Here is a 23406-nt window from a genome sequence, read left to right as displayed (position 1 = left end):
GCGGTGGAGTCACCAGCCCTGGATGTGCTTAAAGGTGGTTTGGATGTGGTGCTTGGGGGTGTGGTTTAGGGGTGAACCTTGCAGAGTAGGGTTATCACACTTGGGGATCCTGAGGGTCATTTCCAAGTGGAACTTTTTTGTGAGTCTGTGAAGTAGTTTTTTTTCCAGGGAGGTGGATTGAGAGCTGGCTGAAGGACTGGACTCTGAGGGTTGTGGTCAGTGGAGTAGAATCTAGTTTTAGGCCCGTGGCTAGTAGTGTTCCCTAGGGGTCAGTACTGGCTCTGGTCCTGTTGAGCATGTTCATGAATGACCTGGACAAAGGCACAGAGTGTACCCTCAGCAATTTCGATACAAACCTGGGAGGAGTGGCTGACACCCCCAGGCAGTGCTGCCGTTCAGCAAGACCTGGGTAGGCTGCAGAGCTGGGCAGCAGGAAACCTCACGGAGTTCAACAAGGGCAAGTGTAGGGTCCTGCACCTGGGGAGGAATAAGCCTCTGCACCAGTACAGGTTAGAGGCTGATCTGATGGAGAGCAGCTCTGTGGAGGACCCAGGAGTGCTGGTGGACAAGTTGCCCATGACCCAGCAATGTGCCCTTGTGGCCAAGATGGCAAATGACATCCTGGGATGCATGAAGGAGAGTATGACCAGCAGGTCAAGGGAGGTTGCTCTCCCCCTCTACTCTGACCTGCTGAGGCCTCACCTGGAGTACTGTGTCCAGTTCTGGGTTCCTCAATTCAAGAAACTACTGGAGAGAGTCCAGCAGAGAGCAACCACGATGCTGAAAGGACTGGAACCTCTGTGTTATGAGGAAAGGGTGAGAGACCTGGGGACTCTGCAGGAGACTAAGGAAAGATCTCCTTAATGATTATCAGTATCCAAAGGGTGAGTGCCAGGAGGATGGAGCCAGACTCTTCCCAGTGGTTTCCAGGGACAGGGCAAGGGGCAGCAGGCCTAAACCCAGACAGTTCCATGAAACAGTAAGGAAAAACTTCATCACTTTGAGGGTGGCAGAGCATTGCACCAGGCTGCCCAGAGAGGTTGTGGAGTTTCCTTCTCTGTAGGCATTCCAAACCTGCCTGAACATATCCCTGTATGTTTTACTCTGGGTGAGGCTGCTCTAGCAGGGGATTGGGTTAGGGTTAGAGTTTGCCTCTAACCCCAACCATTCTGTGCTGTCAAAACTCGACGAGGCACCTGCCAGTTGTGCTCAAAGTGCACAGAGTTGCTTGTTGAAAGGAGGATGCTTTCCAAACATGTAGTTTTAAGCTCTGCCATCTCCAAGCACAGATTGACTCACAAGTTTCTCATGATGATAACCTGAAGCACTGAAGTGTGGACTGCATTGGGTATCTCATTGCTTTTCTGGGTATAAAGACAAGATACAGCCTGTGGTTTTGTAGGGCTTTTAGTTTATTCAGCAGCAGTGCTTGGTTTCACTAGTCCAACAAAAACAAGGGGAAAGAATCAGGAAGAGAATCTGCCTGCCACTGTCAGGAAGTTCACACTTGATCTGTCAAACCTGTGAATTGCATCAGGTGGGGAGGGAGTGGCTAGGTTGGCTAAATTGGGTTCTCAACCGCTGGAACAGGCTCCCCAGGGAGGTGCTTGAATCCCCATCCCTGAAGGTGTTTCAAAGATGGCAGAGATGTGGTGCTGGGGTACATGGTGTGGCACCAGGCTTGGTAGTCTTAGACAATGGTTGGACTCAATCATCTTAAAGGTCTTTTCCAACCAAAATGTTTCTGTGTTTCTGTGACAAGGGTTGGAAGAAGGAGCTCAGCAGCAGAGCAGAAACACCTGGTAAGACAGTGTTACACTTGTCTGCCTCCAGCAAATGAGATCACAGCTGAAAGCAATTGTTCAGGATTCCTCCTCTAGTCATTTCTGTTCCTTTAGCTTGGGCTTTCATCTCACTACCAGCTCTGGTGAAAAAAACCCACAGGGGTGTCATCTGCAACACACTGGTTCTCTGGAATGCCATTTCTCTGTTGATCTGCCTCCTTCTTAAGTGCAAGTGAGAGCATAAGGCTTCATAAAGGAGACTGGCACCAACAATGCAGCTACAGATCCTGTGTTCCCTCACAAGATGCTTGGTCTAGTGCATAGCACATGTGAGAGACAGCTACTGAGTCTGCCTAGTCTGCTCGTTTGTCCTGTTCCACTAATCAAGAAGGAGAGAGTTTGGAGGAAAGGGGAGGTGGTTAGGAAAAGAAACCATGTATTTCTGCTTTTATTGATTACAGGAGAATCTGCTTTGCCTATTCTTGAACAGGAGGGTACCAGGCATACAGGAAAGATAGGACTGTATCCTCCTCCCAGCCTGAAGATGACTCAGCTTTTCTTCCTCAGCCCATGAGCTCTTCATTTAGCAGATGTACTCTGAGCAGCTTCCTCTCTCCACTGAGCTTTCTTCTCCAGGTTTATGCTGGTAAGAGTTTCATGCCTCTTTATAGCCTGCAACAGAGTAAGGAAGCCAAGGATCACCCAAAGCACCACAGAGATGGAACTATCATCAGCAAATCTGCTCAATCCTTACCAAAGCACAGTTCTGGGCCCCTCAGTTTAAGAAGGACACTGAGACACTTGAAGGTGTCCAGAGAAGGGCAGCGAGGCTGGGGAGAGGCCTCAAAACACAAGCCCTACGAGGAGAGGCTGAGGGAGCTGGGGTTGCTTAGCCTGGAGAAGAGGAGGCTCAGGGCAGACCTTCTTGCTCTCTCCAACTACCTAAAAGGTGGTTGTAGCCAAGAGGGAGTTGGTCTCTTCTCCCAGGCAAGCAGCACCAGAACAAGAGGACACAGTCTCAAGCTGTGCCAGGGGAGGTTTAGGCTGGAGGTGAGGAGAAAGTTCTTCCCAGAAAGAGAGACTGGCCATTGGAATGTGCTGCCCAGGGAGGTGGTGGAGTCCCCATCCCTGGAGGTGTTCAAGAGGGGATTGGATGTGGCACTTGGTGCCATGGTCTAGTCATGAGGTCTGTGGTGACAGGTTGGACTCGATGATCTTTGAGGTCTCTTCCAACCTTGGTGATTCTGTGATACTGTCAGCTTTAATGCCAGGAAGAGAGGGAGTTAAAATAAAGCACCCAGAGACTGGCTTCAACTGATTACTCTTCTGGGAATAAATGAACCCCTTTTGTTAGGGCACTGGGAAGAAGTAGTCTGTGCTTCTGGTCAGTATTCATTACTAATTGCTGGTCTTCACCAGGCAGGTACTGGACAAACCTGAAGCTAAACCTAAGGAAATGGCTACAGGCTGCACAAGGGGAGGTTTAGGCTGGGTATCAGGAAATACTTCCTCACTGACAGGGTTCTCAAACACTGCCCAGAGCAGCTGTGGAGTCACCATCCCTGGGGGTGTTCAAGTGGCTTGTGGACCTGGCACTTAGGGACATGGTTTAGTGTTGACACTTCAGGACTGGATGACCTTTGAGGCCTCTTCCACACAGACATCTTCTGTGATTCTGTGGTAAGACAAGAGGCTGCACCCAGGCTCTTTTCAGTGGTGCCCAGTGACAGACAAGGGGCCATGGGCACGAGCTGCAACCCAGGGAGTTTCACTTGAACTTAATGAAAAACTTTCCAGGGAGGGAGCACTGGTCCAGGCTGCAGAGAGGCTGGGGAGTCCTGGTCTCTGAGACTCAGAACCTGCCTGGATGCATTCCTGTGCCACCTGCTCCAGGTCAATCTGCCTTAGCAGGGAGTTGAGTAGATGAGCTCCAGAGGTCCCTTCCACCCCCTACCAGTCTGCAATTCTGTGATGATAGATTCCAGCTGCTGTGAAACCAATGGTCCTGAAGCAGCTGTTCCCCTCTCTCCAGTGGAAGAGGAAATGTGTCCTGGGAACTGCCAGTGTTTGGTCCCTATTGCTAAGAGCCAGGGGCAATCCTTTCCACTGTTTGCTTTGTGAGGGGTGAAATTCATCTTGAGCTTTCATTTTGATCCACATCTGAAACTGGCCACAACAACCCCAGGCAGTGCTACAGGCTGGGGTCAGAGTGGCTGAGAGCAGCCAGGCAGAGAGGGACCTGGGGGTACTGGTTGATAGCAGGCTGAACATGAGCCTGCAGTGTGCCTAGGCAGCCAGAAGGGCCAATGGCATCCTGGCCTGCATCAGGAACAGTGTGGCCAGCAGGAGCAGGGAGGTCATTGTGCCCCTGTACTCAGCACTGGTTAGGCCACAGCTTGAGTCCTGTGTCCAGTTCTGGGCTCCTCAGTTTAGGAAGGAGGTTGAGTTGCTGGAAGGTGTCCAGAGAAGGGCAACAAAGCTGGGGAGGGGTCTGGAGCACAGCCCTGTGAGGAGAGGCTGAGGGAGCTGGGGTTGCTTAGCCTGGAGAAGAGGAGGCTCAGGGGAGACCTCATTGCTGTCTGCAACTCCCTGAAGGGAGGTTGTAGCCAGGTGGGGGTTGCTCTGTTCTCCCAGGCACCCAGCACCAGAACAAGAGGACACAGTCTCAAGCTGTGCCAGGGGAGGTTCAGACTGGATTTTAGGGATAAATTCTTCCCAGAGAGATTGGCCATTGGAATGTGCTGCCCAGGGAGGTGGTGGAGTCACCATCCCTGGAGGTGTTCAGGAGGAGACTTGATAGGGTGCTTGGTGCCATGGTTTAGTTGATTAGATGGTGTTGGGTGGTAGGTTGGACTCGATCTTGGAGATCTCCTCCAGCCTGGTTTACTCTCTTCTATTCTAAGTTTGATTTTGAGTGCCAAGTTCATCTGGATAGGCAAATGCTGACAGAAATGTCACAGGACACTTCTAATCTAGTTTTAAGGTTTCTCTGGAACACTTGATAGAATGAGACCTGAACACTGTTATCAGAACTGCTTGGCAGACAAGCAGCACATAGATAAGGTTCTGCCCCTGCAGGTGCTTTAAGCTGAGGGTTTTCTTCCAGTCACCCTTAGAAGAAGAGAGTGAACTGTGTTCCTGATACCACTCTAACTTCCACCCCAAGGAACATCACAACACAGAGATTGTATTGACATTCATAGTATCAGTCAGGGTTGGAAGGGACCACAAGGATCATCTAGTTCCAACCCCCCTGCCATGGGCAGGGACACCCCACACTAGGTCAGCCTGGCCACAGCCTCAGCCAGCCTGGCCTTAAACACCTCCAGGGACAGGGCCCCAACCACCTCCCTGGACAACCCATTCCAGGGCTTCACCACTCTCATGGGGAAGAACTTCCTCCTCACCTCCAACCTCAATCTCCCCACCTCCAGCTTCATTCCATTCCCCCTAGTCCTAGCACTACCTGAGACCCTGAGCAGTCCCTCCCCAGCCTTCTTGGAGCCCCCTTCAGATCCTGGAAGGCCACAATGAGGTCACCTGGGAGCCTTCTCTTCTCCAGACTGCACAGCCCCAACTCCTTCAGTCTGTCCTCACAGGAGAGGTGCTCCAGCCCTCTGATCATCCTCCTGGCCCTGCTCTGGACACCTTCCAGCACCTCCAGATCCCTCTTGTCATAGGGGCTCCAGGACTGGAGGCAGTACTCCAGGTGGGGTCTCAGCAGAGCTGAGCAGAGGGGGAGAATCCCCTCCCTTGCCCTGCTGGCCACACTTCTCTTGCTGCAGCCCAGGAGCTGATTGGCTTTCTGGGCTGCAAGTGCACACTGAGAGCTCCTGGTGAGCTTCTCCTCCACCAGCACCCCCAAGTCTCTCTCCTCAGGGCTGCTTTCCAGCCAGTCCCTGCCCAGCCTGCATTTGTGCCTGGGATTGCCTCCACCCAGCTGCAGGACCCTGCCCTTGGTCTTGTTGAACCTCCTGAGGTTGGCTTGTGCCCACCTCTCCAGCCTGTCCAGGTCCCTCTGGATGGATCCCTTCCCTCCAGCTGTCAGCTGCACCACACAGCTTGGTGTCATCAGCAGACCTGCTGAGGGTGCACTCAATGCCACTGTCCATGGCACCCACAGAGATTTTGAACAAGCCTGGTCCCGGGACTGATCCCTGAGGGACTCTGCTTGTCACTGGCCTCCACTGGGATGTGGACTCATTGACAGCCACTCTCTGGGTGCAGCCATCAAGCCAGTTGTGTATCCATCTAGTGGTCCTTGACTTTAATGCTGTGCTGAGAGGCTCCAGCACATAAAAAGCACTCCTTGCTTGCTCACAGAAGTGCCTCAGAGTTAATCATTAATCAGCAGTGTCACAAACCACACTGGCCTAAAGCACGACTAAACTGTGCTGCACTTGGGCTCTCTGAACTTTGCACTCAGTCTCTTCATGTAAGTCACAGCCCTAATTCTGCCACATGCTGCACTTCCTTGCTGCCTTGCCAAATTCTCGGCAAGAGAATTCAGAAAACTTCTTACATGCACACCAGAGAGAGACTGTTCTCTAATGCACTTAGGCTAATGACCCACTACTGACCAGCTCCTCGCTGTTTCAAGCCTTGAGAACAGTCACAAGTGCTGTTCCACTGTTCTGGAGCCCAGTCTTGTTTCATATCTTCCAAGTGCAAGGTCCTGCACTTTGGCCACAATAAGCCCATGCAGCACAACAAAGCTGGGGAGGGGTCTGGAGCACAGCCCTGTGAGGAGAGGCTGAGGGAGCTGGGGTTGCTTAGCCTGGAGAAGAGGAGGCTCAGGGGAGACCTCCTTGCTCTCTACAACTACCTGAAGGGAGGCTGTAGCCAGGTGAGGGTTGGTCTCTTCTCCCAGGCACCCAGCACCAGAACAAGAGGACACAGTCTCAAGCTGTGCCAGGGGAGGTTCAGGCTGGATGTTAGGAAGAAGTTCTTCCCAGCAAGAGAGATTGGCCATTGGAATGTGCTGCCCAGGGAGGTGGTGGAGTCACCATCACTGGAGGTGTTTAGGAAGAGCCTGGCTGAGGCCCTTGGTGCCATGGTTTAGTTGATCAGATGGTGTTGGGTGAGAGGTTGGACTTGATGATCTTGAAGGTCTTTTCCAACCTGGTTAATTCTATTCTGTTCTATTCTCTACAGACTGGGGGATGAGTGGCTGGAGAGCAGCCTGGCAGAGAGGAACATGGGAGTGCTGGTTGACAGCTGGCTGAACATGAGCCAGCAGTGTGCCCAGGTGGCACAGAAGGCCAATGGCATCCTGGCCTGCATCAGGAATAGTGTGGCCAGCAGGACTAGGGATATAATTCTGCCCTTTACACAGCACTGGTGAGGCCTCACCTCGAATACTGTGCAGTTCTGGCCCACTCACTTCAGGAAAGATATTGAGGTGCTGGAGTGGGTCCAAAGAGCAATGAGACTGGTGAAGGGGTGGAGGGAAAGTCTTATGAGGAGAGGCTGAGGGAGCTGGGGTTGTTTAGCCTGGAGGAGACTCTGGGGGAACCTTATCACACTCTACAGCTACCTGAAGGGAAGTACTAATAAAGTGGGGGTTGGGCTCTTCTCCCAGGCAACCTGTGACAAGAGGGCATGGCCTGAAGCTGCTCCAGAGGAGGTATAGGTTGAATGTTAGGTAGCACCTCCTCATGGAAAGGGTGATTAGACACTGGACTGGGCTGCCCAGGGAGGTGGTGGTGTGTCCACCACTGGGGGTGATTAAGAGAAGATTGGATGTGGCACTTAGTGGCACGGTCTAGTTAGTGTGGTGGTGTTAGGCCATAGGCTGGACTTGATGATCTCAGAGGTCTGTTCTAGCCTCAAAGATCCTGTGAAATGATCTGCATGAGGGGTCCAAGTGCTTCCCCCAGTAAATGTGCAGATGACACTAGGCTGCAAGGGAGTGTTGATCTGCTGGCTCTGCAGAGGAACCTGGACAGGCTGAAGCAGTGGCCCAAGGCAAACTGTATGAGATTCAACAAGACCAAGTGCCAGGTCCTGCACTTGAGTCACAACAATCTCAAGCTCCACACTTTGGGGAAGAGTGGCTGGAAAGCTGCCCAGCAGAGAAAAGGCTGGGGGTGTTGATGGGCAGCTGGCTAAAGATGAGCTGGCAGTGTGCCCCGGCGGTCAAGAAGGCCAACAGCAGCCTGGCCTGTATCAGGAGCAGTGTGACCAGCAGGACCAGGGAAGGGACTGGTCTCCTGGACCCAGCACTGGTGAGGCCACATCCTGAGTCCTGGGTTCAGTTTTGAAGCCCTCACTGTAAGAAAGACATTGAGGTGCTGGAGCATGTCCAGAGAAGGGCAAGGCAGCTGTTGAAGGGTCTGGAGAACAAGTCTTGTGAGGAGCAGCTGAGGGAATTGGCTTTGTTTAGTCTGAAGAAGGCTGAGTGGAGACCTTCTTGCTCTAACTGCCTGTAAGGAGGCTAGAGGGAGGGGGTGTTGGTCTCTTCTCCCTACTGTCAGGTGACAGAACGAGAGGAAATGGCCTGAAATGGTGCCAGGGGACTTTTAGACTGGGTACTAGGAAAAATTACAAACCTAATGCTCAGGCATTGGAACAGGTTCCCCAAAGCAGTGATAGAATCCCCATCCCTGGGGGGTTTCACTTTGGGACAGGGTTTAATGGGCATGGTGGTGTTGAGTTGTTGGTCAGACTCAATGGTTTTGAAGGTTTTTGCCAACTGAACTTATTCTCATTCCATGCCTAAGTCTGTCTGGAGAAACTAATCAGTGTTAATTGTATTGATTCTAGGAGTGATGCAGTGTGGAGAAGGATTTGTAAGCACTCCATGCAGTCACTATATGGGCCCTGCTGGCCCCCAGAGCTGCCTGCCAGATACAGAAGAATAGGAATGGAATGGGAATGGGAATAGAATTAACCAGGTAGGAAAAGACCTTTGAGATCATCCAGTCCAACCTATCACCCAACACCATCTGATCAACTAAACCATGGCACCAAGTGCCTCAGCCAGGCTCTTCCTAAACACCTCCAGTGATGGTGACTCCACCACCTCCCTGGGCAGCACATTCCAATGGCCAATCTCTCTTTCTATGAAGACTTTCTTCCTGACATCCAGTCTAAATTTCCCCTGGCACAGCCTGAGACTGTGTCCTCTTGTTCTGGTGCTGCTTTCCTGGGAAAAGAGACCATCCCTCACCTGGCTACAACCTCCCTTCAGGTAGTTGTAGACAGCAAGAAGGTCTCCCCTGAGCCTCCTCTTCTCCAGGCTAAGCAACCCCAGCTCCCTCAGCCTCTCCTCACAGGGCTGTGCTCCAAACCCTTCACCAGCTTTGTTGAGAAGATAGTTTTTCCTTTCAGCTTCTCACAGCCCATCATCAAAGTGAATGAGTTAAACCAGGGCAAGCCAAAGTGAAGTACTGCATTGAGCAAAATGAGTTTCTTTTTGCCTGTGGAAGGAGGCAGCTGCAGCCAGCAGGGAGATCAGCCTGGTCAGACTCGGGAATGTATCGACAAGGGTCGGTTTTGCTCAGTGATAGAATGAAAACAAACCCAAACCCCACACAAGACAGTACTGACAGCCCACAGGAGGAGCTGATGGGTTCATGTGAAGATGGATTGGCACTTACCAGCCAAAAATCTGCACTTACCTGCTTGCCTCTGATCACCATGAGTACACATCCCAACACTGTCAAAGCGATCATCACATAGCTGAACTTCACCCGGAGCGTGGTCTTTGCAGCTCTGATTGTTTCAATCCTCAAGAAACAAAGAGCAAACTTCTTAGCAGAGACCCAGAGCAGTCATTTGGCCAATTGTTTCATTGATCCTAGCATGCTATCTATGCAGTTCTACCTAACACCAACAATACCTGCCTCTGTTGAACATGAGCCTGCAGTGTGCCCACATGGCCAGGAGGGCCAATGGCATCCTGGCCTGCATCAGGAGCAGTGTGGCCAGCAGGAGCAGGGAAGTCATTGTGCCCTGGACTCAGCACTGGTTAGGCCACACCTTGAGTCCTGTGTCCAGTTCTGGGCCCCTCAGTTTAGGAAGGATGTTGAGTTGCTGGAAGGTGTCCAGAGAAGGGCAACAAAGCTGGGGAGGGGTCTGGAGCACAGCCCTGTGAGGAGAGGCTGAGGGAGCTGGGGTTGCTTAGCCTGGAGAAGAGGAGGCTCAGGGGAGACCTTCTTGCTGTCTCCAACTCCCTGAAGGGAGGTTGTAGCCAGGTGGGGTTGGTCTCTTCTCCCAGGCAACCAGCACCAGAACAAGAGGACACAGTCTCAAGCTGTGCCAGGGGAGGTTCAGGCAGGATGTTAGGAAGAAGTTCTTCATAGTAAGAGAGATTGGCCATTGGAATGTGCTGCCCGGGGAGGTGGTGGAGTCACCATCCCTGGAGGTGTTCAGGAGGGGACTTGATGGGGTGCTTGGTGCCATGGGTTAGTTGATTAGGTGGTGTTGGATGTGATGATCTTGAAGGTCTCTTCCAACCTGGTTGATTCTATAGTTCTGTTCACAAAAAGGTTTGGCAAGCCTGGGGAAGGCTGATCCTCACCTGAGGAGCTACTCTGTCACAAAGGTGGTTCCTCTCAAAGGTGGAAATAAAGCTAACTTTTTTAACTTCAGTGATTTAACTGTTAAGAGACAATGATAGTTGGACTCAGTGATCTTAAAGATCTATTTCCCCCCAAATGGTTCCATGATTCTCTGCCTTGCATTCCCAGACCCCTCGACTGCAGCACCAAGGAGGAAGGCTGCAGTACCTTCACCATGGAACGGACAGGGACAAGAGATCTTACTAAGGGGATGTTTCATCTCCCACTGTGCTCACTACCACCTTCCACTGTCTGCCAAGCCAGGCAGCACTCCATCCACGTTAGAACTGTGGTATATTTCATGTTGCAGAAGAGGCATTTTCCCTCAACAGCAGAAACCATTTGTCAGCAGGAACAAAACAGGTTGTGGAGTCTCCTTCTCTAGAGACATTGAAGCCCTGTCTGGATGTGTTCCTGTGTGCCCTGTGCTGGATTCTCTGCTCCTGCTCTGGCAGGGGGTTGGACTCAAAGATCTCCAGAGGTCCCTTCCAACCTCTAACATCCTGTGGGAGCTTCTTGGGCAGAGGGGAGCACTGTCACAGCTTAGCAATTCTTTCTGCCTCAACTTCAGCAGAGTTTCACTTATGACACAATCTGTTTTCCAGCAAAAAGGTTTCTTCCACTGCAGGAGTTGATGGTGCTGTAGATTACACACTGGTAGCTGGCTGCAACACTCCTCTGAACTTCTGAGCAGGGCTGGGTAGAAGACCAGTGCCTACCACTTCCCTCCAGCTGGGGTGAACAGTCATAAAGTAATCAGTTTTTCCAAGGAGGCATGGAGGAGTCATTGAAATCTCCTTTTGTTCCCTTTTCTTCTTCTGCTCCCCCCCTAATTTTGGAAGGCTTATCTAGCCCCACCAGTAGCTTTACTGTAACTTTGGGAAACCTCTTGTCTGCTCACTGTGACCTTTTAAACCCCAGGTATTTTCCACAAGAAGAGTATCAGTTATGAAAGCCTTCCCACTGTACATTTGATCAGTTAAAATAGGATAGAATAGAATAGATCAGGTTGGAAAAGACCTTTGAGATCATCAAGTCCAACCTATCACCCAACACCATCTGATCAACTAAATTATGGCACCAACCACCCCATCCAGTCTCTTCCTAAACACCTCCAGTGATGGTGACTCCACCACCTCCCTGGGCAGCACATTCCAATGGCCAATCTCTCTTGCTGGGAAGAAATTCTTCCTAACATCCAGCCTGAACCTCCCCTGGCACAGCTTGAGACTCTGTCCTCTTGTTCTGGTGCTGCTTGCCTGGGGGAACAGACCAACCCCCACCTGCCTACAACCGCCCTTCAGGGAGTTGTAGAGAGCAAGAAGGTCTCCCCTGAGCCTCTCTTCTCCAGGCTAAGCAACCCCAGCTCCCTCAGCCTCTCCTCACAGGGCTGTGCTCCAGACCCCTCCCCAGCTTTGTTGCCCTTCTCTGGACACCTTCCAGCAACTCAACATCTTTCCTAAACTGAGGGGCCCAGAACTGGACACAGGACTCAAGGTGTGGCCTAACCAGTGCTGAGTACAAGGCTCAATGACCTCCCTGCTCCTGCTGGCCACACTGTTCCTGATGCAGGCCAGGATGCCATTGGCCCTCTTGGCCACCTGGGCACACTGCTGGCTCATGTTCAGCCTACCCTCAACCAGTACCCCCAGGTCCCTCTCTGCCTGGCTGCTCTCAGCCACTCTGAGCCCAGCCTGTAGCACTGCCTGGGGTTGTTGTGGCCAATGTGCAGAAATATTTAGCTGGGTAGATGACTCAACCCAAAAGGTTGTTACAGCAAAATCAGAAGTTCATATTGGGAACACTAATGTCAGAAGGGCCAATGAGGCATAATGCTTTTAGATGTGCATTCCACAACAACAGGGAGACCTATACCCCACCTATTTAACACTCCTTGAGGAATTTAGAGCAGTTGGCTCCCTTAAGCAGGTGTAATGTTCTGATTAAATCTGACACTTCATAAAATTACAGCAAATAAATACCCAGAAAAGGATCAACATCATGAGATGAGAGAATCCATGTAAGGATTCTCCAGGTAAGGAGAGTGGATAGTGGATTTAATGGAACTGGGAAATTATCCATGCATGAATAGAAAATCTTCTACAACTTTCTGACCCTTATACTTTGAGGGAAAAGGATGCAGGAAGATCCACAACAGTTCAATGCAGTAAATCACACAGGCCCTGAGAAGTGCAGCGAGTTTTGCTCTTGGTTTTGAAGAAGAGGGGGCTTTGATTTACTATATTGATCCAAGAACAAGAGTTTTGATGGTAGAGAACATGCCCCATCTGCCATGAACCTTTGTTTCCATGCTATTCCAGGTTTCCCAGGTAAGTTTAGCTTCCAGGGTTTGGGGTGGGGTTTTTTGGTGGTTTGGTTTTTTTGGCTAATAGCCTGGGACAAACAACCTAGACACAGGCTGCAGTTAAGCTGAACTGCTCAGGTGTAGGGACCCCCAGCTCCCCTTCTGCCTGGCTGCTCTCCAGCCACTCCAACCCCAGCCTTGATCCTGTGCAGACCATGTCTCTTTCACAGGTTCCAAGCTGGCACTTACGAGACTGTCTCTGGGATATCCTCTGCCTTTTTGTAATTGCCTGCCCACAACAAAAATCTTTTCTCCCAGTCTGTTGGCTTGTGTCCAGGCACCCTCAAAGTAGATCTACCTAAAAAAAAAACCACAAACCAACAAACAAACAAACAACAAAATGCACAAACACACACCAAGAACAACAGTCAGAGAGGCTGAACTGCCACAGCTGGAATGAATCTGGTTTGGGTGAGCAATGCAGAGTTTTATCATAGGACAGAATCAGAGAATCATTCTGGCTGGGACAGAGAGAAATATTGAACTGTTGGAGGAACTGAGGCCCAGAGAACAAAACTACTCAGTTTAAGTTCAGAAAAATAAGATCCTAACTGGTGGGGAAAGTGCCAGTGGCATTTTCAGTCATCAGGAGGGGTTAGAGTATCAGGAGGGGTTTGATTCCACTTTGCAGCTTGTGCTCAGAGGCAGCAGCAGGGCTGGGGAAAGCCTGAGCTCAGTGTTTTTGTGGTAGTGTGCTCTGTGCAGAATCACAAAATCATTTTGGTTGGAAAAGACTTTGAAGATCACCAAGTCTAACCACTGCTGAGCTCTTACCAAGGCTGGTGCTAAACCACTTCCCCTCACCACCACATCTGTGTCTTTCAAACACCTCAGTGGTGGGGGATTCCAACACTTCTGAGTCACAGATGTAGCTCTGTATTTGCAAAACCTGCTCCAGTCCCTAAGCTCCCAAAGGAGCTGTGAGATGATGCTTTGCCTACTGGGTTTAAATTAGTGGTATGAAAAAAGAAATGAAATGCAACTGCTACAGAAAAGCCAATTTGCTGCACCACTGCATCACAGAATGTTAGCTTTTTCAGGCAGTGTGAGATTTTTGTCTTAGCTGGAAGTACAAGCAAGCCAATGACCACAGGCAAAAATCAGACCCTTCATTTTCAGCTCAGACTTTCAGGCTTCACATGCAAAGTCCTCCTGATGTAACAGGAAGGTTTCCACATTTAATGTGCCACTAAAACCTAGCACAATGGGAGAGAGCCTGTCTGGATGTGTGCTGCTGTGTGGGAAGCAGAATCATACAACCACAGATTGCTAGAATTGCTCCAGCTGGAAGAGACCTTCCAGATCATCAACTCCATCCATTACCTACCTCTACCAAGTCTGGTGGCAAACCTCAGCACCACAGCTCTGCATCTTTTAAACAGCTTCAGGAGTGGGGGTTCAACCACCTCCCTGGGGAGCAAGTTCCAGTGCTTGGTAACTCCTGCTACAAAGAAGTTTCCTCTAATAGTAGGATGTATACAGGCAGGGTAAGGTGGGTGGTTAGAGTTTGCTGACAACTCTACTCAAAAACATAACGAAGGCTAAGCATGCAAAGCCACAGGGCTTCAGAATGCAGACTTAATGAGGTGGCCACTGAAAGCCCATGTGTGTAACCAGGAAGCAATTCCGCTTCAGGTACAAATGGCAGACTCTAATTGAACCATTATTGATGAGGTCTAAGTTCTCAGGGTTTCACTGAGCTTTTGACAAAAAGCAGTAAGTCACAAAGGGAAACAGCACTGCCAGCAATGGTTAGGAGCACAGAGCAGCACAAAAGTGTTATTGTGTGGAAAACTCTGACTCCAGCACTTTGAAAAGCATGGATCCTTTCTCACAGGAACAGCTGAAATAGAACAGGCACAGACTTCTCTCAGTGGTGTCCAGAAACAGGACAAGGGGCAATGAACACAAACTGGTTTCATGTAAACATCAGAAATCTTCAGGGTGGCAGAACACTGGAAGTGGCTGCCCAGAAAGGTTCTGGAAGGAACAGAATATCTAGCAGGATCACAACCTTGGACTTCAGCAGGGCAAACTTTGGCCTTTTCAATCAGTTGCTAGAGGAAATCTCATGGGGCAGGGAACTAGAAAGCAAAGGGGCCTGTAATAGTTGGTTACTAGTCAAGGACTGCTTTTTCCAAGCTCAAGATCAGAGCATTTCAACAAGTAGGAAATGGACAAAGGGAGCCAGGAGACCTGCATGGCTAAGTAGGGAACTGCAGAGCAAACTCAAGTGGGAGAAGAGGGTCTACAGATCATGGAAGGAGGGGCTGGCCACTTGGGAGGAGTGCAAGACTGTTGTCAGAGGATGTAGGGAGGCTACTAGAAAGGCTAAGGCCTCCTGGGAATTCAACCTTGCAAGGGAGGTCAAGGACAACAGAAAAGGCTTCTTCAAATACATTGCAGGAATAACTAACACTAGAGGCAATGTAGGCCCCCTGCTGAATGAGGTGGGTGCCTTGGTGACAGAGGATACAGAGAGGGCAGAGCTGCTAAATGCCTTCTTTGTCTCCATCTATACTGCTGGAGACTGTCCTCAGGAGCCCCAGAGGACGACATGACAAAGGAGGAGTTTTCCTTGGTGGCTGAGGACTGGGATAGGGAACAGTTAAGTCATCTGGACATCTATATCCATGGGTCCTCGTGGGATGCACCCATAGGTGCTGAGGGAGCTGGCAGAGGTCATTGCCAGACCACTCTCCATCATCTTTGTTAAGTCATGGTGGACAGGAGAGGTGCCTGGGGACTGGAGGAGGGCAAATGTCACTCCAGTCTTCAAAAAGGGCAAGAAAGAGGACCCAGGTAACTACACACCAGTTAGCCTCACCTCCATCTCCAGAAAGGTAATGGAGCAACTTATCCTCAGTGCTGTCCTTAGGCATATCGAGGACAAGAGGGTCATTAGGAGCAGTCAGCATGGTTCTACCAGGGGAAGTCATGTCTGACCAACCTGATAGTCTTTCATGATGACATAACCAGGGGGATAGATGATGCTAGAGCAGTGGATGTGGTTTATCTTGATTTCAGGAAAGCATTTGACACCATCACCCACAGCACCTTGGCAGCTAAACTGAGGTAGTGTGGTCTGGATGATCAGGTAGTGAGGTGGATGTGAACAGGTTGAAGGAAAGAAATCAGAGAGTTGTGGTCAATGGGATGGAGTGTATTTGGAGGCCTGGATGTAGTGGAGTCCCTCAGGGGTCAGTACTATTCAATATATTCATCAACAACCTGGATAAGCACACAGAGTGCACTGTCAGCAAGTTTGCTGATGACACAAAACTGGGTGGAGTGGCTGACAGCCTGAAGGCTGTGCTGCCATTCAGCCAGACTTAGCAGGGTGGAGCGTTGGGTGTCCTGAAGGGTCAAGCCCCAAAACATGCCCTAGCCCAGACAATGGCTAAGCACCTGCAAATGTGCAAACCTGGACACTTCCTGGGGTCCAGATAAACATGTAGCAGGTGTGATTAACCTTGTAACACAGCTGTGAACTGTGTGTGCCCCTGGCCATGTTTGGATATGCCCCACCCTAGAGGTCCAGTTATCAGGGCTCTATGTTACCAAAGGGCATTAATTGTCTTAGGACAGTACTTAAACCAGCCGAGAAGTTAGGGAACTTGGCTTGTTCTCACCCAGCAGGAGAGAGCTGTTCTCTCAGCTCCAGCAGGAGCCAAATGCTGCTGGAGCAGCAGCTGAAGGGCCTGCTCTAGCAACTACACCTAGTCCTTGTTCTCACCACAAAGAGACAAGAGCCAAATGCCACCCAAGTAGCAGCTGAAGAACCTGTCCCAACAGGCAACAACTACACCCAGGCCTTGCACCTGGACCAAGGCAGAAAGGGGAAAGGCTCCAAGAGAACTGAATCCCAGAAGAGGCTACAGCCTGGCAATGTAGCACACAAGAGAGGCCCCTAGCCCTCTGTGAGCCAAGGACTGCTCAAATTATAGCCACAGCATCTGGGAAGACGCTGGACAGAGGAGCAAGTCCTGAGTACCCAGCTACTCTGCCACAGAATCCCATCTGTGGGAAAACCACAGATCACAGCACCTGCATTTCCAATTTCAAGTGCTGCACTGGAAATGGTGGATCTGTGCTTGAATCATTTAACTGTCTTTATATGTGGAGTAATTTAACCTGTAAATACACTTTGTAAATCAGTTACAGTGGTGCTCTGAAGATGCCACCACCCAGGATATTACATAGTAAAAATACACATTTTATTACAGTTGGGCAGGGAGAAATTTAATGGAATTCAACAAGTGCAAGTGCAGAGTCTTGCACCTGGGAAAGAGCAACCCCATGGATCAGTATAGGTTGGGGACTGACCTGCTGGAGAGCAGTGAAGGGGAAAAGGGCCTGGGGGTCCTAGTGGCTGGAAGGCTGACCATGAGCCAGCAATGTGCTCTGGTGGCCAAGAAGGCCAATGCCATTCTGGGCTGTATCAGAAGGGCTGTGGTCAGTAAGTCCAGAGAGTTTCTCCTCCCTCTCTGCTCTGCCCTGGTGAGGCCACATCTGGAATATTGTGTCCAGTTCTGGGCCCCTCAGTTCGAGAAGGACAGGGAACTGCTTGAAAGAGTCCAGAGCAGAGCCACAAAAACTATTAAGAGAGTGGAACATCTTCCTTACAAGGAGAAACTGAGGCAGCTGGGGCTCTTAGCTTGAAGAGGAGACTGAGAGGTGACTTCATTCATGTTTGTAAATGTGTAAAGGATGAGTGCCAAGGAGCTGGAGCCAGGCTCTGCTGGGTGATGCCCACTGACAAGACAAGGGGCAATGGGTGGGAGTTGAGGCACAGGAAGTTCCATGGAAACAGGAGGAAAATCTTTTTCCCTGTGAGGGTGACAGAGCCCTGGCACAGGCTGCCCAGGGGGGTTGTGGAGTCTCCCTCTCTGGAGATATTTAAGGCCCACCTGTGGCAATGCCAGCGACGAGCAGTGTGAGCAATCTGGCAGTGCAGGCCTAGAGCCTGACATGGTGCTAGGCCATGCTCAGCATAGGTGCAGAGCCAGCTAGCAGTGTACCAAACAGTGCTGTGCCTGCAGCACTGTAACTAAAGCAATGCACTGGTAGCTAGAAACATAGCAAGTTATCTTGGGACAACAGGACATGCACCTGCACCAACAAACCTCGTGTGTCATCAGGAGTTGGACCAATAATCTATAACAGTGTGATGTGTGCTCACTCATAGGGAACCAGTGAGTCCATGCCAACAAGGCACTCCGAGTTTATATAAGTTGTAGCAGTTCCCTTGCTACGCACTTCTTCTTCTTCTTCTGCCTGTCCTATCCCTTCTCCTTCCATGCCTTACTTTGCTGTGCCATGCTCTCACCATAGGCCTGAGCCATAGGCCTGCAATGCTGGAACAATAAAGGATCAATACCCGATCATACTGGTCAGCCGTATTGATTCCAAGAACCTCCGTCCCGAAACCCACCTGAATGCATTCCTGTGTGATGTGGTATAGCTGGTCCTGCTCTGGCAGAGGGTTGGACTGGATGAGCTTTCAAGGTCCCATCCAGCCCCTAACATTCTGTGATTCTGCAATTCCTTCTCCAGAGACCTTCAAAACCTGCCTGGATGTGTTCCTCTGTCATTTACTCTAAGTGACCCTGCTACAGCAGGATTGAACCTGGACTGTACTACATCATCTTCAGAGGTCCCTTCCAGCCCTGACATTCTTGATTCTGTGAAAATTGCTAAGGCTAACCACAGCTATGAAGCCAGCATGTGCCCAGGTGGCCAAGAAGGCCAACAGCATCCTGGCCTGTACCAGGAATAGTGTGACCAGCAGGACGAGAGAACTGACATCTTGAATCCTGGGTTCAGCTTTGGGGCCTTCGCTACAAGAGCAACATCGAGGTGCTGGAGCAGGTCCAGAGAAGGGCAATGAAGCTGGTAAAGGGTCTGGAGAACAAATCTTGTGAGGGAACTTGAGCTGTTTATTCTGAGGAAGAGGGGGCTGAGGGGAGACCACCTCATTCTCTACAACTCTTTGAAAGGAGGCTGTAGTGAGGTAGGTGTTGGTCTCTTCCTACTAACAAATGACAGGATGAGAGGAAATGGCCTCAAGCTGCACAAGGGAAGGCCTAGGTTGCCTATTAGAAAAAGCTTCTTCACTGAAAGGGTTTTCACTGGAGTAGGCTTTCCAGGGAGGTGGTTGAATCCCCATCCCTGGAGGTGTTTCAAAGATGCAGAGATGTGGTGCTGAGGGACATGGTTTACCAGCAGACATGGTCAAGTTAGATCATGGTTGGACTCAGTGATCTTGAAGGCCTTTTCCAACCAAAACAGTTCTATGATTCTATACTTGTACTTGTTTTCTCAGAGCAGGAGGATTCCTTCTCAGAGGATGTGGATGCTAAAAATACATCCAGCTTCAAGAAACTGAGCACATTTCTGAAAGGCAAGAATGCAGTAAGGACCATTAAGCATAAAGACACCACCTCTGAAAGAGCAGTCTAGGGTAGAAGAAACTCTGTGTTTGCCTTCTCTCTGTACTCTTCCTTAGACCCTGGCTATTGGTCACCACTGCTATTAGACTTCACAAAAGCCTAAGGGTGCTCCTTTACTGGAGACATCACACTGTCTAGGAGTCCTTTGGTCTTCCTCAGTACAGCTGCATTATGTTTTTAACAGAAAAGAATGCAGAATGCTGCACACCTCTATGCTCCTTTTATGTAACATGAAGGAAACCAATTGCACACCCAGTCTGATCAGAGCATAACTGTCCAACTCATAGTGAAAAAACATTTCATGGCCTGAGCTTCACCTGATCAACTCCACCCTTAAACATGAACTAAGCCAACAGCTGAGTCTTACAAGGCTGGAGATGATTGTACTCTGAAAAGCTGCAGAAGTATTTTAACTCATATGACATTCCTAAACATTGGTAGTTCACACTTGGGGTTAAACAGTGGGCTCCACAGCACAGCTGAAGAGGCTCAAAATAGGACTGTGTATCACTTAAGAGATTAGTGACCTGTTACAAGGCAAAAGCTGTGTTACTGTCACAAGAGAGGTTACCCCTGGTTTGTTAGAAATCCCAGCTTTTGTTGCTAAACTTAATGCTCAGTTTTTCAGTTTAATGGTCAGAATCATGGATATTAGCACCTGTGTCACCTAAATCCCTATTCAGATGATTGCAACCTACATACTTCAGTATTTTGTAGCATAAAACACAAGTATGCATTATCAAAACCTCTTACTTCTTGGCTGAAGATGACTTTCTTCCTGGGGTTTAATGCAAAGCCTTCTGCTTATCTTCAGATCTACTTCGTTAGTGATCCTCAGTACTGAGGGAATATTTCTTCCCAGCAGTTTAACAGCACTGCCTGGAAAAGAAAGCAGAGGAAACAAAGGGGCCAAATCTAACTCATAACAGTAAAAAGTGAGAACAGCAGCTTTTAAATTCAAGTGTTTGGGGTTTTTTTTAACACATTAGAAAAGACAATAGGTACAAATCTAACACGCAAGAGACAGCAGACTGAGTTGTAACAGCTCACCAAGCAAATTGAATCTTGTCTGTAAAAGATGGCTTGTTCTTACCCATTAGCCTTATTTAGAAAAACAGGAATGCAAGACTACATAGACTCACAGAATCAGTAAGGTTGGAAAAGACCTCAAGGATCATCAAGTCCAACCTGTCACCCAACACCTCAGGACTAACTAAACCATAGCAGCAAGCACCACATCCAATCCCCACTTGAACACCTCCAGGCACGGTGACTCCACCACCTCCCTGGGCAGCACATCCCAATGGCCAACAGCTCTTTCTGTGAAGAACTTTCTCCTCACTTCCAGCCTGAACCTCCCCTGGTGCAGCTTGAGACTGTGTCCTCTTGTTCTGGTGCTGCTTGCCTGGGAGAAGAGACCAACCCCCACCTGGCTACAACCTCCCTTCAGGTAGTTGGAGACAGCAAGAAGGTCACCCCTGAGCCTCCTCTTCTCCAGGCTAAACAATCCCAGCTACAAGCAACTTCTGAACCTTTCTGTACGTCACAGTTCCAAGGAATCTCTCTATTCACCTCTTTCAGCTATGCTTTGGAGAGTGCCATTTCCAGGACTGCACACCAGCATGCCAACAATTTTGTCACACCCCACAAAGCAAGACACAGCCTTGACAAAAGTGGGGGGAAAAAAACAACCAACCAAAAATCCAAATTCTGAAAGGCAATTTAAAAAAAAATAAAATAAAAGTAAATGTAAATATTTTTCCTCCTTGAAGCTGACTGAAAATATCTTTTGCTATGAGGAACAAGTCAGTTGCCTTTTACATTGTAGTCATAGTAAATAAAACCATATTAACGCTTATGTGCCTTCAACAAAGCTGCATCTTTTCCAAGGTCTTCAGAGAAGGAAGAAAGGGCACGAACAGCAGCCCGGAGCCATGGCAGCCCGGAGGCCGTGGTGCCTCCGGCTTGGCCGCCCGTCACACACAACGGCAGCAGCTCCTCCGCGCACTCGCACGACCCACAGGTAGGCCACGGCTGCCTGAGGGGGCTCCCGCTCCGCGCTCTCACCTCAGCGGGCCCCGCCGCCTCCCAGGGGCCCGGGGCTAGCAGCACCGCTTCACCGGTGAGAAAGGGCGAACCGGCCGGCGAGCCGGCCCCGTCCTCTCGGCCCCTTCCCAGAGCACTCACTCACCAGCGCGGCCCCACATGACGAGCTCGACCTCAGCCCTGCCAGCTTCCCCTCAATGTCACCGCTCAGCGCCAGGGCCGACGACCGCCGCGCCGACGCCCGGGACCGCCCAAAGGCGGCGCCGGCCCCGGAGCCCGCCCCGTCACTGGAGCGGCCCCACGCCGGCGGGGTCGCAGCCCCGCTCGTCATCCCTCCTCCTCGCTGCATTGGCCGCCGCCGCTGCCCTCGGCCTTTCCAATATGGCGGCGCCCAGCGCGGCGGCGAGCTGCGAGGACTTCGCCGAGTTCCAGGTAAGCCGCGAAGGGCGGGCGAGGCGAGTCCCCCGCTCCCGCAGCCGTGGGCACGGCGAAAGGAACGGGGAGGGGTCCGGCCTGCGCTTCATCCTCAGCCGCGGTGCCCCCGGGCAGGGAGCGGGGCAGGGGGATCCCTGCCCGGGACAGGGAGCACCCGCGGTGTGCACGGCTCCGTGAGCGCCTTCAGGTCCTTTACTGGAGCGGGAAGGACCAGCGGCCGTGAGCAGGTCGACAGAGGTGCTGGAACCTGGTTTGTTTATGATTTTTTTTCCTTTACCCTGCAAAAGGTGATTTTATTTTCCTTTTCTTTTTAATTGAAATAAACCTGTAGTGCAGGTTGTGCCCAATTTTCCCGCCTAGAAGCGCTGCTGAGGCCTTTTCCAGGGGGCACTCCTGCCTGTGGGTAGGGTTTTCAGGGGGAAAGCACTGCTAGCAGGGCCTGGCTGCCGAGGCAGGTAGGGCTGGAGGCTGCTCCCAGGGTCCCTTCGTTCCCCAGTGCTGCCCTGTGCCCCCCACCCCACCTCAAACCTTTGAATTGTAGAATCAACAAGGTTGGAAAAGACCTCAGAGATCATCAAGTCCAACCTGTCACCCAACACCTCAGGACTAACTAAACCATGGCACCAAGAGCCACATCCAATCCCCTCTTTGCTGCTGGTTTGTAGCAGGTACTCAAAACTGCATGTTTGGTGCAGGGTTTGGGGGGTTTTTGCTGCTAGTAAGCAATCTGCTTAGTTTTCCATTAAAAGAATCATGTGAATGTTTTTGTGGTACGTTCTTTGGAGGGATCTATGCAGTGTTCTTGTTTTTCTCCTTTAATGCAGGAGTTGCTCAGGGTGATGAGGACAATTGACGACAGAATCGTCCACGAGTTAAACACTACAATCCCAACAGCTTCTTTTGTGGGGAAAATTGATGCCGGCCAGACATGTAAAGAGCTCTATCAGTCTGTGAGTGTGCACTCCTTCAGCTTGCATAGAATCAATAAGGTTGGAAAAGACCTCAGAGATCATCAAGTCCAACCTGTCACCCAACACCTCAGGACTAACTAAACTGTGGCGCCAAGTGCCACATCCAATCCCCTCTTGAACACCTCCAGGGATGGTGACTCCACTACCTCCCTGGGCAGCACATTCCAGTGGCCAATCTCTCTTGCTGGGAAGAACTTTCTCCTCATGTCAAGCCTAAACCTCCCCTGGTGCAGCTTGAGACTGTGTCCTCTTGTTCTGGTGCAGCTTGAGACTGTGTCCTCTTGTTCTGGTGCAGCTTGAGACACTGTCCTCTTGTTCTGGTGCTGGATGCCTGGGAGAAGAGACCAACCCCCACCTGGCTACAATCTCCCTTTGGGTAGTTGGAGACAGCAAGAAGGTCTCCCCTGAGCCTCCTCTTCTCCAGGCTAAGCAACCCCAGCTCCCTCAGCCTCTCCTCACAGGGCTGTGCTCCAGACCCCTCCCCAGCCTCGTTGCCCTTCTCTGGACACGTTCAAGTGTCTCAATGTCCTTCTTAAATTTAGGGGCCCAGAACTGGACACAGGACTCAAGGTGTGGCCTAATCACTGCTGAGTACAGGGCACAATGACTTCCCTGTTCCTGCTGGCCACACTATTTCTGATGCAGATTTCAGCTCATTTCCTATATTTTACTGGGTACAGTGGCCAGTAAAGCATTCCCAGTTTCTAAGGAAGCCCCTGCCTTCCTATCTCGTGCTTTATGTATCTGTAACTGGCAAGTTCATCTTCTCCCCGTGGCTGAACCACGTGC

General features: G+C 50.6%; 2 protein-coding genes across 3 annotated transcripts in view; one reads left to right on the top strand and one right to left on the bottom strand.

Annotated features, from left to right (window-relative positions):
* Positions 1-1400: 1400 nt before the first annotated feature.
* On the bottom strand, positions 1401-21468 carry FAM162A (family with sequence similarity 162 member A). Its single transcript, XM_054163830.1, has 5 exons — positions 21357-21468; positions 19919-20044; positions 12903-13011; positions 9407-9515; positions 1401-2456 (listed from the first exon to the last, which is right to left on the bottom strand). Exons 1-5 carry the CDS (start codon positions 21370-21372, stop codon positions 2364-2366), a joined length of 453 nt encoding a protein of 150 aa, XP_054019805.1. The 5' UTR covers positions 21373-21468; the 3' UTR covers positions 1401-2363.
* Positions 21371-23406, top strand: part of MIX23 (mitochondrial matrix import factor 23) — a 14686-nt gene continuing 12650 nt past the window's right edge. The window contains exons 1-2 of one of the 2 annotated variants that reach the window (XM_054163829.1): positions 21371-21643; positions 22471-22596. In XM_054163829.1, the coding sequence (XP_054019804.1) occupies positions 21371-21643; positions 22471-22596 (399 nt within the window). The remainder of the gene's footprint in view (positions 21644-22470; positions 22597-23406) is intronic. The other variant, XM_054163828.1, reaches the window with a different exon arrangement.

Source organism: Dryobates pubescens, chromosome 8 (genome assembly GCF_014839835.1).
Source record: "Dryobates pubescens isolate bDryPub1 chromosome 8, bDryPub1.pri, whole genome shotgun sequence".
Lineage (NCBI taxonomy): Eukaryota > Metazoa > Chordata > Aves > Piciformes > Picidae > Dryobates > Dryobates pubescens.
The sequence above is the reverse complement of the archived record's forward strand: the minus strand, read 5'-3'. Positions and strand labels throughout refer to the sequence as shown.

What these genes read in the sequence shown, in the direction of transcription:
- FAM162A (XM_054163830.1), bottom strand. An exon ending in GATATCCCAGAGACAGTCTC is followed by an intron (nt 9,516 to 12,902) that starts GTAAGTGCCAGC and finishes TTGTTTCTTGAG; the next exon opens with GATTGAAACAATCAGAGCTG. An exon ending in TGGTGATCAGAGGCAAGCAG is followed by an intron (nt 2,457 to 9,406) that starts GTAAGTGCAGAT and finishes ACTCTGTTGCAG; the next exon opens with GCTATAAAGAGGCATGAAAC.